The sequence below is a fragment of the Protopterus annectens genome, chromosome 10.part0 (genome assembly GCF_019279795.1).
Source record: "Protopterus annectens isolate FY-2018-M chromosome 10.part0, PAN1.0, whole genome shotgun sequence".
NCBI lineage: Eukaryota > Metazoa > Chordata > Ceratodontiformes > Protopteridae > Protopterus > Protopterus annectens.
Window position 1 is genome coordinate 1030435436 of NC_056744.1, and position 17609 is coordinate 1030453044.

The following is a 17609-nucleotide window of genomic DNA, read 5'->3' on the forward strand; positions in this document are numbered from 1 at the left end:
TGTAGTGTTGATTCTGTCAACAGGCCACTGGTAGAACACTCCTGTGACATACAAAGGTACATCTAGTATACTCAGTGTAGCTGGAACACGGTATGGGTGATGATGTTCTATGACCTGTCACAGATATGCTATGCAGTGTGAAATCATCCGTACTGTCATCTACTTCTGTACTGCTAACATCTACGTTGATAAAGGTTCATAGACTTGCAGACCATACTCAGCAGGGTAATAGTGCAGTGCCTCCAATTATGACTGTCGTCTCCACTTGTGGGTTGCAGTGGGTTGATATTATCCAACACCCTATCTGTATTGCATATTCATGCTCAGCACTTGTTCAGAACTTGTGAGCACTTCATGAGCTACTAATTACTATAGCACCCATTCCAACTCATTTCTTACAAGTACACTGTCTGTCCTTACATTTCCAGCTTGCTTACAGTACAACAGCTGTTGTACACACGTAACTCACATATCTTGTGAGACATGGTTGAATATACAGGCATGTCCAACTGTCACGTACCAGTGCTATTGCCTGTCTATATGATGAATATGGTGAACATGTGGCAGTAGAGCAATTGTCTCAGGTACACAGTCAATGCTTACCTCCCAACATACGACACTACAGGCTGTAGGAGATGCACATATGTAGCCATGCTGGGGGTAATGCTCTCACCAACCCAGACTGAACCTGACATTCATGTGTAACATTTGCAACGCACCCCACTCATCACATAGACTCACAAGATCTCCACCACCACAGGCCACACATAGTATGACTATGACATTTGCAGAACCTCTCCATACTCTGTGTAGGCACCAGAGGCAGCCCCCATCAGCAAACACAACAACAATTACTTATAGCCCACAGACTCATGTGTGCCCATCAAATACAGACAATAGGGTGTTATAACATACCCAACACACCAGTCATAGGTGACTCTGTAGGTGGTCACACTGATGTCCCACTCAGCAGGCTACACAAGGCGATAGTCGCTTACATCTAGCTGTCGGGTAACTGGTTCTGCAACATAACCTATGCACCCATGCCACACCTCACCAGGTACAGTTTGACTGTCATTCTCCATGTTGTGTGTGACTGCCCTGAGATGCAACTTCCCAGACTACATGTGCAGGGACATGCAATAGCTCTTCGGTCTTGTAGCCCAGAAGGTATCGGCCAAGCCCTGGGGAGCATTCTGCATTCATCCAGACTAGATACCACTGTACAACAACTGACTGTTTCACTTCAACAGTTGCCTATGCTTCTGCTGTCATTCCACAGGCATCCAGTATCTGTCCGCTTTGAATGACATGGTAAACAAAACACGATGCTTTGGCACAGATGAACTGCACCTGCCAGCCCTGGGAGTACAGATAACATGTAAGGCTCTTGCTGCTCCTATACTGCCTGTCTTGCACAGTTTCCAATAACATTCACCACCAGAACGGGAACAGGCAAGCAAAACATGGGGTCATGTGACTCAATGCTTGACATCATCTCTGATCCACGCAGGCAAGGCACTCCTTATAATGGACCACTTCAATATCTCTGCAGTGACTGGGACCTGGCTCTAGGCTCTGCAGAGCACACCTGCACTGACAGGTTATACGCAGACCACACCTTTCAGTCATGTAACCTGGACCGGAACACCCACGGCTGAGGTGTGTTCATATTTCACTATGTTGTACACACCTCCTGGCTGGTTACTTAGCACAATGCATCAGAGGTGATCCACGTGCAACTAACTGTTGCCAGAACTGCTATACACATTGTAACATGCTACGGATTCAACAACATACCCCACGGTTACTGGCCCCCATTTCCTGGTGTACTGGACAGTAGGGTTCAGACAAGTACTACAGATGTGCGACTGACACTACCCCACACTTAACTGGGATAGCTACTCATGTACCAACACATTAGGCCAACGCTGTACAGGATTCATAACCTCCACTCGGCTGGATCAACCCATACACACCACCACCAAGACCAACAATATCCCAGACATGGACATTACCAACATGTCACTGGTGTTCCACACCTGTGGTTATCCCCTCGTTAGTAGTTTCCAAACATATGCTAATCACCCTTGTTATCCACATCCCGGCACCACACCCTTCATGGCATACACAGTACAAGATTAGTACAATGCCAGACGTCTTATGACAGCAGTAGTAAACATCATGACACCCGTGCAGATGGACAATACACATACAAACGCTGAAACATACCCCAGTTCACTTCATTAGCATGGATCATGCTATTCCAAACAGAGCCATGATGGTACCCACCAGATAATGGACGCCACTCTAGGGGTCCAGTTCCATGGACATAATGTACAACAAAAGGTAGAGGCTGTTGCAAAGTGGAGTACAATCCCATGGGTGGGGTAGCTCACTGGTCAGCCTCAGTAGGGCTCCGGGATCCCTTATCACATCCTCCAAACCTAGCTACGTAAACATTACTGTGACACATTCCAGGGTGTACCACAAAGCATTATGGAGGTATGTCAGTAGTCAATGGCAATACCCACATCTGCTCTGACATACAACGGTTACTCAGGAACATTACAGAACCAAGTGATGTTGACAACATCCTGGCAGATGGGTTCAATGCTAACTTTACACCCTCTCACTTCCTACAGGGCCATAATCCATGCAGGAACAATGCGGGGTCCCTGTGGTCACAACTACACAGTTCCAACCTGCACTCTCTAAGGCCTGGAACACAGACTCCATGTGACTGTAAACATCCCAGGCTGTGATTTACACAAACTACAGAACGACATGTCTCCCCACTTGGCCACCAGATTCACTAATAGCCTTGTATCAGACATTGTGGCCCCTGAATGGCACACAGCAACAGTTATCATACTCCACACAGGTGGCGCCACAATGAACCAGAGGGACTGTTGCCCTACATGCTTGACTGGACTGTTCTGCAAGGCTATGGGGCACATCATCATGGAAGTCATTCACAGAGACATTGGTGGGCTTCAGACCTTTGATGCCACCCAGGTTGGACTTGTTATGGCCAGACCATGGCTCCTACTCCTGGTGGACTCCTTTGATACAGTTACCAGGGTAGTTGATCACGGTAAGGGCGTCCACACAGCCTACATTGTCCTCTCATTGGCTTTCAGTGCCGTTCTCCATTCTGGTATTGACAACATACACATCCACCTGCACATCGACCCCTACATCTCAGGATGTTATGCAAAGTGGCTCACAGACAGGACCCACACAATAAGGGTAGCATACCATAGTACCTACTGTATTTCAGTTACACTTGGCATACCACAGTCCTCAGTCGTAGGGCCTCTCATATTCGGTATATGCTTCCCTGAGGTACAGACTAGCACAGAGGGACTTTCCCTGACTAAGTGTCCAGACAACTGCATACAAGGCGCCATGACTGATCCACCAGCTGATACAGACACCCTCCATAAGGGTGTCACTGTGACGGATACCCAATGTCGATAACATGGCCTCAAGCTGCATGACACATGGTGCATGAACATCCCCTTTGGATTACACCAATCACCCACTGACTATCACATAGGTGGTAGTCCCCTACATACATGTGACATTATACGGGATCTTAGTACACACGTATGTAGCACCCACTCCTTTGATAACCATATTGCCAATGTGGCGTGGATATCCTTCTATGTGGCCACCCTTATCTGTACTGGGTTTGTAGCTGGAACAAAGGCACCCATTGTACCTCTAAACTCCTGATGTATACACACATTCAAGGGTACAACACCCCATTTAGGGTGTACCTTACAGAACAGCAACGGCTTTACATACCACAACATTAACACATCATGAGGATTATTGAGCTCCGATGGTTGACGTATGTGACAGAACTACGGACACCACGACTGTACACATTTGCATACCGCATACTCAGGGGTGACCTCTGCTGAACATACAGGGCCCATGTCCACAACAATATTCATGGATATACTCCACATAAGCGACGTAAGCAAAAGCCACTGAGAGCAACATGCTCATGGATATGTGCACAAACGCAAAGATGAGTGGGATATTCTTGAGGGTTACATTTCCAAACCAGACACTCACCATGCTTTGGAACATGATTCCTATGTACATCATGCAGGGACACTCAGTAGCACTGTTTATAAGATACTTCACTTGGTGGATGGGAGACACACATATACTCCAGGGATTACTGCAGTGGCTGTACTGTGCAGAGGTGCAGGTAACACATGGCTCTGCTGTTCACAGACAGGAAACTACCCTAGAGAGGTGCCGCCGGTGTAAACACTGTAGTTGGGCTTACACATAGACTTGCCAGACAGCATAGTACCTCACTATGAACCTGTGAAGCTATTACATGTCCTTTGTGCATGGTTAATTGAGTAGCTCTTCCATTTCGATTAGCTATCATGCTGTTACAGTGTCCTGTGACTACAAGCCATATGTATCCTGTTATTGTGTATTGTACATGCCAATAGACAATACCTTTTGTTTGCATGATATAACTGTTATGCTGTGTAGAATATCTGACATATCTACCTACAATACTGTACATTACACATATTTTACATATTATCCCATAATGCAAAGCATACTTGCACAGCAGGACCACCTTAGGCATGTTATTGTCATTATATGCCCATACACATGCCTACTGTGACAGTTATATCAACATATACTATCCCCTGCTATGGCACTTACTTGTTGGACATACCCTACCACTGATGGCGGGTGGTGTGGAATTGTTCTGTTTAAAGCCCTCATGTAGCATCCCTTGTGGTGTCTGTGATGTTTACCTTGTGGCCCACAGCCGGACACACAGTTTCTACAAGCATTACTATGCTCAGCAAGACATCACTACATAATACCTTTTCCCACTTTATGCATTGCGGACACTTTTAATTAATACAAAACAGGCTATACATACACTAACATACTGAAGTGTTCTACATACCTTGTTAGCATTCCGAACTTTTGTACATATCTCTCTTACACCTTTACTGTTTAAACAGTTCTATGGTATCAGCATACGGTTTGAATGTCTGGCAAGTCATCCGTATATACATCGATACCTGTAACATGTGGTTTCCTGCCACCAATTGGTGTTCCTGAGTAGATTATTACATGCACATCAGCTGTGCAGCTACTCCATTCACCAATTACGTGGCAACAGTGGGGTATAATTGAATTCTCCACTTGGGCGTTGCCCTTTTGCCCTACCTTCAGGGATATGTGTTTTGTTGTGTGGAATTGCAACTGCTATTTGTAGAGACACGGATATTTTGGATTCATGTCCCCCGTGGATTATGTGTGACAGCTAGAGTATGTAGTTCTACATGTGAGTGTACCTGTCATCTTAACTGTCTGATAAGGGACTATTGCAAACAAAACCTGTAACATCGCCATCTGTTCCATTATACAACAGCTACAATTTCACATGGCGCCTTTACAAATGTGTTTCTCACAAGGTATGTTAACGGCTTCTGCAGATGTAATTGAGTGAGTGGATGTTTGTGATGTTATTACAGTCTGTATTGCTATTGTTTTGTGGGAGATGTAGGTGGGTGTACATAGCATATACAGATTTGTGGGGACTGCATTTCTACTTATTCCATATATGTGTGTGGGCTTCTTCCCTAATTGAAGACCTATCAGTTAGTAGACTGAAACTATGGTTGTTACGGGCTTATACATTGGGCCGTTGCTAATTGGTTTCTATATAGTGTGCAGGTGAGGTTAATACTTCCATACCTCCGGAAATACAGCGATATGTAAAGGAATGTTACTAAATGACAGCTGTCCCGTGTATTTCTGTCACAGATATTTGCACTCATTGCAGTTGTGTTGGTGACTGAACCTCTTTGGCATGGATTGCCACCTTTTCAAATGGCCATAGCGGGACATTTGCAGGACACACATCAGTGTTTACAGGCCGACACATACCCATGGTCAGTGCACAGGATGGCACATACTTTTATCCGGAATACATACTTATTCTTATAGCACTTTAGCTACATATCATGTTTAATGTAACATTTACCTTTTTTAGATACAGGCATAACTATTTAATGCAACTATTACATACTATATGAGACTTAATTATGTCCTACAATCTCGGACATTTGCCCTTTTTAATATTTCTTGTCAGGACACAACTGCCCAGGGAGGGGCTGTCCCTCTTAAAGTGGGACAGGTGGTAACCGTATGCCTACGGCCAGCTATAACCACACCTACCGTAATGATCTACCTCCGAGTTAGCACTAACAGACACACGATGCAAACACACACACACACACACATTACAGTCCCACGGAAACGCACACGGCACCCTCAACACACACATACACAGACTACAGCAATCACAAACACAGTTGAACACAGTACCTACATGGACCGCAACACTGGCAGTGATAACTAAATGTCCCTTAATATCGTGATAATATTACACGTGGTTCTAGTGTTCCTGTACTGTGTTCTTTCGGTCTGTCAGCTCCATGATTACGTGTGTCAGTATGTGACACATTCCATAGTTGGCAGTATCCTATTTATTTGTACCTCCATGGTTGTGTACATGTCGTTGACCTATCTACATATTTGCAGATATAGGTGAATCCGTATATATCAACATATATCTCTCTATCACCCTTTCTATCTCTATTATGTATGTATATATATATATATATATATATATATATATATATATATATAAAACAGAGAGAGTGACAGGCAGAATACACCTTTCATTGTGTACATGTCGGTGTATACTGTTACCTGGACTCCGCACGTTTGTGTTTGAACCTGTCACATTGCACACCTGCCGCTGGTACATCTTGGGTAGCTTAGTTTTAGGTGATTGTGTACATGATTGCGTGTTCTACTCCTGGCAGTGGTCATTTTACCCTTCAGAGCAGGCACTATTAGTACAGGGGTGAATAATGCTGGTTTCACCTGTTCTGGGCATCATTGACCGTGATCTGCGTGATATTCAGAGAAGCTTAGCCGTGTTTCGCGTATATCCGTATAGTCATATTTAAACAACGCTTACCAGCACTGGGCAACGCATATTTCCGCTAACATGTGCTAAACATGTTCTGATGACCTGCATCCAACATGCATTATTCGTGCATTCAGGATTACGTTACATCCGTTGCTGGACATGGGACTGGGAACATGCATGACAGTCACTGCATTTACCACTTGGGCATCTGGGATTTGTACACGTGTTATGGCATTTTGTATGTGGACTGTACTATGGCTGTTACTCCATACTGCGATCAAATGGGTAACTCAGTTAGTTTACATATGGATGAGACCTATTAATGGTATGTCCAAGTGATGTTTAATGGATGTGCTCCAGCATTGGGTATGTATGTCACAGTGAGCCACACACTATAATGTGCTACACCTTCACACAACCATAGGTGGAGCATGCTGGGGTGACAGATACCTGTCATGGGTACACCCCATGCTTTGCCACTACATCCATGATTACATTATATGGAGCCCCTCATTAACGCACCAGGGAATCCATGCAGAGTGTGTGGGAACAGTGATTACACACATGGATCCCGCAATTGGCTCTGCTCCACTGAGCAACAGTTGGTTACTCAATGTGGTGGCAACAGCAGACACTGTTTGCCTTGATTGATGAATGGCCTCTGACAATCGGGCGTGTACCTACCTATGTACCTAGGAACCTATACACACAGTACCTACATATGCTGATAGGTGCGTGTACTGTTCAGGTGTTGACATTCCTTGTTCCAATAGCTGTTGTGTGTACAATGGTTGAGGGCTGCCTATGTAGGATTCACACAGTAGGCCACCTATACATTACAATTTACAGGTGGTGTGTGTGTGTGCCATCCATTTTACTGTGTGTGCAGGTGGAGAGGTGTGTCAGTCCATAGGGGCCTACACTGTCAGAGTATGTGCTATACATTCCCTCTTTGCCAAGGCATAGGCATATTGGGCATGCCTCCGTCTGCCTACTGGGGCTGGCACAGGGTGTTCGTGGTCTGAATCCCTCTGTGCCTGTGATGGCCTTGGCAATTGCGGTGGGCTATGAGGGCCTTCACCATTTTGTCCCTGCTGCAGCTGTTTCCGCAGGATCATATTATGTAGCATGGCACATACTATGAGGATGTGGGCACACGTGCCTGGAGAGTACTGCAAGGCTCCACCAGATATGTCCAAGCAACGGAACCATGATTTCAGCATCCCAAACACATGCTCTATGATGATTCTGGTTTGTGCATGTGCCTCATTATGGTGTTCTTGCATGGGTGTGTGTGCATTTCTGATGGGAGTCATCATCCACAGCTCCAGTGCATAGCCAGCATCCCCCACAAGGTGGCCATGTGGGATGTCCCCCCTGACAAATACCTGATACAGCTGTGAGGTATGCCATATGTGGGAGTCATGGTAGCTTCCAGGGCTGCCAGCACACACATCCATGATAATGCCCTGGGCATTGCACACAACCTGGCAGTTGATGGAGTGGTATCCCTTGCGGTTTATGTAGCATCTACCATGCTCACCAGGTGGTGAGTTGATATGTATGTGCGTGCAGTCTATCTCACCCAGTACCTCTGGGTAGTGTGCCACATGGTGGAAGAGACGCATATTGCTGGCCAACTCCTCCTGAGTTTGGGGGAAGTATATATGCTCATTGGCATATGGTAACATGGCGTCCAGGAACTGGTGTAGTACCCTGGATGCTGATGCCTGTGAGATCCCCATTATATCTCCAGTTGGCCTTTGAAAGGTACATGTGGTTAGTATTCGCAAGCTTACACATACCTTCATGTCCACTGGGATGGGTTCCCCTCTGTTGTTTCTGGATCTCAGGCGTGGCCGGCACAGCTCAACTATTTGCTGTAAGATGTCCCTATCCACCTTGTAACCCTCTACTATCTCCAGATCCTGTAGCCCCTGATAGGTTACCCTTGGTCTGAACACTCTTCTCCTCCTCCGGGGCCTGCAGTGGTTGTCAGCATCATCCTCCACAACACTGTCAGTCTCTAACACATGGTGATGAATCACAGCTATGGCAGCTCCCAACATGTACATTGTAAAAGTTCCCTGTATGTTTACACCTATGGTGCAGTGTTTGGGAATACACAGGTGTGTGTGGGGTGCTTTCACGCTTTATACTATTGTGCTGTGAACACCGATGATGTCATAGGGTGTGTATGTACGATCGTAGCTACAGGGTATCTTATGTGTTTTACGACAGGAACTACTATTGTGGTGCCTTTGGTGCTGAATTACATTTTGCTGCCATGGATTACCTCTTGCCCTTCCCTTTACATTTCTTCACATTTCACCTCCCATTTTCTGGCATGCATCCAGCAGCCTGCTTTCATTTGTACTTTCCTACACCTGGCTTATCTTGCGTAATGTGTTCTATGGCCGGTCTACTGCAGGTATGCTTTGCTCTGCTATGACAGTTCTCTTTTCTTTGCAATCCAACACCTCCCCTATCCTGTTTTGCAGGTTTCTGCGAGCAGACTTGTCAGCTGCCGTCGATTACCTGCTGTTAGTTAATAGGTGTTAATTGCTCAGTTGTACTCCAATTACCATACTGTGGCATTTCCTTCTTTTCTTCCCCTGACCTTCCTGTTTGAGCTATGGTGCGTGGCGCGTGTGTCCACTTACTGGGTTTCTGGCACATTTTCCTCCCCGTACACATGAGCTTTCAGGCACCATATGTGCTCTCAGCTAAACGATGCTATACCTACCTCCCCACCCCTGTCTTGCGGCTTTGCTTAGCAATGGCCAGGCTGGATTTGCATTGCTCCAATGTGCTTACAGCTACGGTGGCACACCCCACTGCTGATGTCATGTATACCTCTAAGCCACTCCTCAGTGTTGTAGGTCTGCGCCGTATGGTAATTCTTTAGTCTGGCGGGATGTTTGCGATTCACTTTTGCCTGCCTCATTTGCATGACATCGACTACTAATTCCTAGTTACCGCGCCGAACACTGTCACACACCCTTAGCAACCCTTGCAGCTTGGTTGTGGTGTACCATGCATACCATTGAGTATTATGGTGAAATCATGATTTGTATTACATTGCGATTTTATGACATTTGTATATATTTTCTTTGTGTTCCCGTTTGCGCACACATGCCCTGTGGTTGTACTTTGCATTACTGTGGACTTGACATTAAATGCTGTTTTTTAGGTATTGTGCATCTTTTCTTATGCCATTGGCTGTATATTTAGCCATTGGAATATGTTAGCTTTGTAATGCATGAGTCTGGTCCACTTTCATAGCTCCGATGTTCTGTTTGGAAAAATGTAAACCGTGTTTTTTTGGTTTAAATTTCTGTGGGCTTACGCTACGCGTGCACCACTTCATGAATCGCTATGTACCTTCATTTGCATGGTGCGGCACTGTGCATGGGGTGATTAGCATACCTAAGCCGAGGGCTGTGCAGATCTGGCGTATGCCGGTAGTGCAAGTGGAATTGGATCGTACCTGAATCGCTCGGCGGCCATGTTTGGCATTATACCACCTACGCTATGCCTGTGCCTGGTGCAAGCTTCATGAATCCCGGGGTTAGTCTGTTATCTGTTAATGTAAATTGATTAAATAATGGCAACAAAAGGAAATCATTGAGATATCTAAAATTAAATAGAGGAGACATATTCTTGCAAGAGACTCACTTGTTAGATAAAGATGTACATTATTTAAATAACTTAGGTTACAAAATGTTATTATCTGCATCTGTTAACAAAAACAACAGAAGAACCACTATACTTTGGAGAAAATCTACTGTAATGACATAAGACAATGGAATCCATTAATGATCCCAAAGGAATGCATACATTTGCAATAATTAAATATAATGTCCAACCCTATATACTAGCTATTTTTTACTGGATTTCTGGAATAGGTGCAAGAGTGGCTCAAGATCACTTAAACTTACAGCAAATTCATTGGAAGGGTAGTTTCATTTTAGAAAGGGATTTTAATTGCATATCTGTTATAGAAGATACAAGTGAACAAAAGAATGCCAAAAATTCTGGCATCAACTAAAGCACTAAACAGATGGATTAGTAATAATAATAGTAATTTAGTTGATTTAATAGTGAAAGTAGAAGATAAGTAATTGTTCTTCACTCATTATTCTTGTACGTGTGGGACACAAACTAGATTTGATAGGATTTATGCCTCTATATATTTACTTAATAAAGTTAATTATTTTAGACTATTCATGGTCCTTTATATTAATGGATATAAGGAGATTTCAGATTATTTATAGAATCATAGTGTATGTGATGAAATTAAAAGAATTTAAGAATAATCTTGGGGAACAAATTGAGATTTTTTTTTTTTTTTGAATGATAATGGTCAGGTTAGTAAAGTCATACTATGGGACTCCTTAACATGAATATTAAAGCCAGAATGTGTAGATGAGTTAGTAATACGATGAAAGAGAGGGATACAAATTTGTTAGAAAGATGAAATAAAGAGAGATGTGAACAACAGTCAAAGAAATTAGATAGTACTAAAGTCAAGTCACTAAATATTAATGACAAAATATAATTTTTAATGCATAAAGTGGAGAAAACTTTAGAAAAAATAAAATTCCACAGATGTGGAATACTTCAAACATATCTATGTAGATTAGCTAATGGAAGTGAGATGTTAAGCAAAAGGCACAAATCAATAATATCCAAAATCCTCATACTAATTAGCTTAGATATTGAGAGAACTTTTGATTCTATAGATTGGAATTACTTGTTTAAAACTTTAGAAGCCTTTACATTTCTAAAACAATTTAATGGAATATTAAAAAACCTGCTGCAAGTTATCAAACCCTTAGTTAATAGTAGAAGAAGAAATGAAAAAATTGATGGATTCTCAATTAACAAGGATTGTCAATCTAAATACGGCTTTTTGCAGATGATTGGAATTACTTGTTTAAAACTTTAGAAGCCTTTACATTTCTAGAACAATTTAATGGAATATTAAAAAAAATGCTGCAAGTTATCAAACCCTTAGTTAATAGTATAAGAAGAAATGAAAAAAATTGATGGATTCTCAATTAACAAAGATTGTCAATCTAAATACAGCTTTTTGCAGATGCTGTTTTATTAACTTTAGGTGATTTAAATTATTCAGTTAAAGAAATAGATGAGGAAATTGAAAAGTTTCAAGATGTATTGCTGTTGAAATGTAATAATAAAACTGAAACGTTAGTGTTAAATCAATTACTAGATTCTAAGAACTAAAATAAAGGAAAATAACTAAAATATTTACAAATAAAAAATCTAGCAAGGTGTAAGATTATTAATAATAATTTTGCGAAAAATAATTGATGTAGTGTTATTTCTTATTAAAAACTTTTTTTTTACTTTCAAGGATAGGTTAGCACTTATTAAAATGATTATATTATCCAGAAATATATACACATTGCATTCAATAGCTTTAATACCTGGTAAAAATTTTTTTAAAGAAAATGTGTTAACGTCATTCTTATGGTTTCCTGAAAAGCTGAGAGTTGCTTTTAGAAATGAAAAAGGATAACAGGGGTATGGTGGCATTAGCTTTCCAGATGTAGAATCTTATTCTATTGCTGCAAATTTAACTCTGTTGTACTGTGGATAGACTGAACTAACACTAGTTCAATGGAAAACCATTCAGGAGCAGCAGATTTTATTAAATTCCTATAAGTTCATCAAATATTATAAATTAGAAATATGCAACAATCCATTCATCTGGTTAATAAAGTTTACCTTAGAAGGAAATGTATTTCAGTCTTTAGACTGTGTATATACAAAATTAATTCTTAAAACAGTTAAGAAATATGTTTTTTTTTAAACTCCATTAGTATCAAAAAGGATATTGTTGTACTTTACCATTGCACATACCTCAAGATTTAAGGAAATTCAGAACAGTGTTAAAATAAATTTGCTAAAAAGGAACAAATTAGTATTTTGGTCTGATTGCTTTGGAAAAAGGAAAAACTAACTCAGCATAATATTTAATGAAAGATTATTTGTACTATGAATCTATTAGCCAGTTAATATTATGCATTAGTAGGAAAGTAAATGATTTTGTAGATAACATGAGTGAAGAGGAACAGTGCATGATTCTCCCATTATATGAATATATGAATGCTGTCATGGAAGATACACTGACCTACAAAGGAACTTGTCCAAGTTATACAAGTTAATTATAAATAATTTTGATGCAAAATTCTGGAACTTTTTTGATAGTAGTAGATTGAGTGACTCAATTGATGCTTAGAATATGTTTATGGATTGTGAAAAATTAAATGTATATTGGGAAGAGATAAGTATGTTTTTATAGGGATATGGCCTGATAATTGTTCTTTAAGTAGATCAATAATACTACTGAATGTTTCACTTCCTTTATCTGTAAAAGCCACACAAAAAAAAATTCTGGAGTCTCCTAGCAGTAGCTAGAAAAGTTATTACTAACAAATTAGAAATCAAATCCAGTTCCTACATTCAAAGATTCTTAAATTTTAACAGCAATACTATATAAAACCAAAAAAGAAGTGATAAGAGTAAAGTCTATAAATCATATTAAGACTTTTAGTGGTTGTGATAGGCTGGAATTGTTGCTATTGAAATACCAAGACTGCTAACATGTTAATTGTATAAGATTACCTTGATAGTATTCTTAACATTATATAACAGTATGAAAATGGTGGGGCTCTGCGGCTTTGTAGCTGCGCCAGTGCGTTGTTAGATATTGTTGATTCATTCTCAGTTAATTCTGTGTTGTGGCGACATGTCGTGAATGGGCGTTCGCCGGTGAAGGTTAGGCCCGTTAGGCCCAAGCCAGCACACAAAAAATACTGCCAATCATTAGTGACCGGAGTTCTCTTGTGGCGACTTAAACGAAAAAAAGAAAAGACACAAACAATGTGGAATTTCTTTCTTTCTGTTTATATATTGTAAATATGTTAAATTAATAATTTTTTCTTTAAAAAAGAAATAATCATTGTGATGAATGAAACAGAGTTGACTGAATATTTTTGAAAAGGTACAATGACTGGCAGGTTTAATTCCTAAGTTGATATAATTTTTTTATTTATTTGTTTGTTTATTTTGGTATTTGTATGAAGTAGCCCTTATTTTTAGTTAATGGCAGTTTATTACAATAATATTTAAAATATGTCCCTGATTTTGGGATTATGTCCCCTCATTATTTTTGGCTTTGTCCAGAATCCTTACACAAAGTGGTCGAGAGGTATGCATGCTGCATTTCATATATTTCCTATTTTTTTCCTAGAATCTGCTCATTGTCATAACTGCAACACATACTGGCAAAAATGGTACTGGTGTTTTTCATGTTTTCTAAACTGGTAAACTGATTTTCCTTTATAAGTATTGGTTTGTTTTTCGTTCCCTACTCTTTATTTTGTTTTGCATTTGGACATGTTTAATAATGTTAATAATGTATTTCTTGGTGATAGTTTGTAAATAAGAGGACTTTCGTTTTTAAGAGCAAATCTCCACTTAACAACTCATGTTTTTGTTTTAATCCATGAATTATACAACCAAGTATATATTTTTGCTGAATTATTTCAGTATTTTAATGAGCACACTTCTTCTAGATCTGCAGTTATAATCTCTTATGTGTTTGTTTCATTTTAAATTATGAATGCTTTAATCTACAAAAAAAAAAAAAAAACAGAAGTTTTCCTTAATGCTTATATTCAGTTTCCTTGCAACATCTGGAGAACCCGTTTACAAAATTATGGCCAGTGAAACACAATGCAAGTATGCCAACAGAACTTGTGATCCTGCAGTAAGTATTGTATTATTACTTTATTTTTCTAAAGCTATATGAGTTTGTGTATATAACATTTTGAAAAGGGAATACCATGAACACTAGATATTTTTCTCATCTTACACTGTGTGGTGATTCTCATGCTTCTCAACCTGTAGACATTAAAAACAGGAATAAAGGCCCTTGAAAAATATGAGCATCCAATAAAAAAATGTGGACATCTAATTAGCAGAAAATTTGAATTCCAGTTAGCATACAACTCTTCCTGCTTCCAGTAGGAATGTGATAATACTCGTAAACATGTGTAAAAAACAGAGCGTGACAAAAATAAAGGAACTATATAAGCACATTATCAAAGAGATGGTATAAAATCTAAAATTCTAGCAGAAAAAGTAATTTAATTTTGCTTAAGAAAAAGGGAGCTGTCAGATGTGTGTCCTATTTTTTTAACTTATTGTTGTCACTAGTATGTTGGTCATGTAGTGTAGTTTTCTGTGTACTAGACAGCTTCAAAAATGACGTGATGAGAGGGATTCAGAAGATTGTATGAAGGGGTAAATTGAACCTGAAAATAGGGATATACCTACAGAAATAGGGATATCATGTGCAGAGGTACATCAGGCCTGAAAATAGGAGCCCTCTTCCAAAATAGAGACAATTGAGAGGTGTAGTGGTTCTGTTAGTGTGCTGCCTCCCATCACTGTAAGTGGACAGCTCACCTTTTAGCAGCATGGTTCATGCTGGCTACCCAGTACCTCACCTGTCTGTAGTCTCTGCCATGGCCATGACAACATTTATATCATTAATCAAATAACACAAGTACGATTGTGATAAGGCTATTCGGATTTAATATGGTTGATCTGCTGCCATCAATGGAGACAAAGAGCCTGCCACAAGATCGCATTCTCTGCATGGGAGGACTTGCATTTTTCTGGCTTGCATTAGTCAGGCATGATGCTGAGTGAGAAAAGAATAATGTATGTGAGGATTTGATTATCACTACATTTCATATGCAAAGCCTAAAACAGTGTGCTGGCATGTGTGCTGCTAGTAGTAAGTTCAAACTTACCTCAAAAAGAAGAAATGTAGCTCCTGATGAGGACACTTTATACAGCTGGGACTGCAGATAGGTAGATTGCCTGTCAGTAATTTTCTGTGTCACAATGTGGTTCTTGAATGCAGGCAGACTTTATATTGCATAAATATTTGAACCATATGGTAGTTATGTTAAAGAGGCACTAATGTGTGAATGTTAATGAATTATTCTAAGCACACATCTCATCTGTAGACCTATTTGCAGTAAGAGTCTCTCTTGGTTTCATGCACTTGCGTGAGTACCTGCAGAGTGCACAGGGCATGTATGGGTAGGTCAATGCCCCTGAAAGGGATGAATTGTAGCATATTTTACTTTTATAGCTGGTGAATGTACTAAAAAACAAATCTTCTTGAAAAAGTTGGTCATCACATACACAGTGCACATGTTTAATGCCATTTTCAGATCTTTACACCACTGTGCAACACAGGCATTTTCCACCCTAGTACAGATCACAGTAAGGTGCCCTATATTGTGCAACATGTGTCATAAAAATCAATTGGTATGACTAGGAGAGGCCAGCCGTAGTTCCCTGTAATAATACCTGGTGAATGGCCATGGCTTCTCTGGGCACGGTGTATGGCAGGGTGTCCAGGATTCTAAGATCTTCGTGTCCATGATTCTAAGATCTTCCTCTACCACTAGGAGCAATTACATGGGGGCTGCTATGAGTGTTCTAGCATAAAGGGGATGTCTGGCACAGCCTTGCTAGAGCAGTGCCTTACCTCACTGGAATATCCAACTCTGGACACCACAGTAACCTGCGGAGGCACCATCCTGACCTTTTTAACCGGTAGGGAAAAGAGATCAGAATAAGGGCATCTGAGATGTATTGTAATTATCTGAACAGTCTATAGAGGTAAAATAGTTGCCCTGCTTATTATAGTATGGGTTGTAGTAATGGTATATTTTATTTTTCAACTCCAGGGACCATAAAATAAAATCATCTTTTATATTAGATGAGGAGAATAGATGGAATTTTTAGGTGCAGGAGTACATATTATTTACTTTCTTTCTTTCTGTAAGTGATATCATGTAAATAATGCATGTGTGTTATGTTGAATTGAAAAAGTGTGTGGATGGTTAGATGTACAGATATTCATAGTTAAGTTTGGATCCCAGATTATGAACAATAAAATTATTTGGATTCTCTGTATGTAATATTTGCAGTTTGATTCCTTTATACCTGCAATTAATAAACAAAAAGATAAAAAGGCATGATACCATGGACTGACCATATTGTACCAGCACTGTATAGGCAGAGTATTAGCTCTACCCATAACTGACATAGAAACACTATTTTCAATTTAAAACTGTATTTCCATTTTCTAAACTATTTTCACTTTTGTAACATAATTCAGATATGAAACTTCATCAACTATTTATACATGCTTTATATCTTTTGTCATTTACATTGTATAATTTAGCAGTTGCCTCTGTTGACCTGAGCTGGGCCTGAAATAAGTCAGTTATAAGCAGTGTCCTACCACAGTAAACCAGCAAACAAACATACACACATGCATAAATGAGAAAATAATTGCTGTATTATGAAGAATATTGTTTTCAGCCTTGGAGTTTGATTGTAATTTTTTACATATGCATTATGTTTGAGAAAGCTAAGCTGGAGCCTATTAATGTTGAAGTAGCTCAGTGGAATTATGTTAAATGCTTCTGAATTTCTTTACAAGTCTGCAACAAGATGTATAATTTTCATGTAATATATTTTTGTT

The 17609-nt window shown here is 40.2% G+C and overlaps 1 protein-coding gene across 3 annotated transcripts in view; it reads left to right on the forward strand.

Moving 5' to 3' along the window:
- The window catches only part of SLC44A5 (solute carrier family 44 member 5), a 4403163-nt gene that overhangs the window by 4150070 nt on the left and 235484 nt on the right, over nt 1–17609 (forward strand). For all 3 annotated transcript variants that reach the window (XM_044085789.1, XM_044085788.1, XM_044085790.1), the window contains one exon: nt 14717–14804. In XM_044085789.1, coding sequence (XP_043941724.1) covers nt 14717–14804 — 88 coding nt within the window. The remainder of the gene's footprint in view (nt 1–14716; nt 14805–17609) is intronic.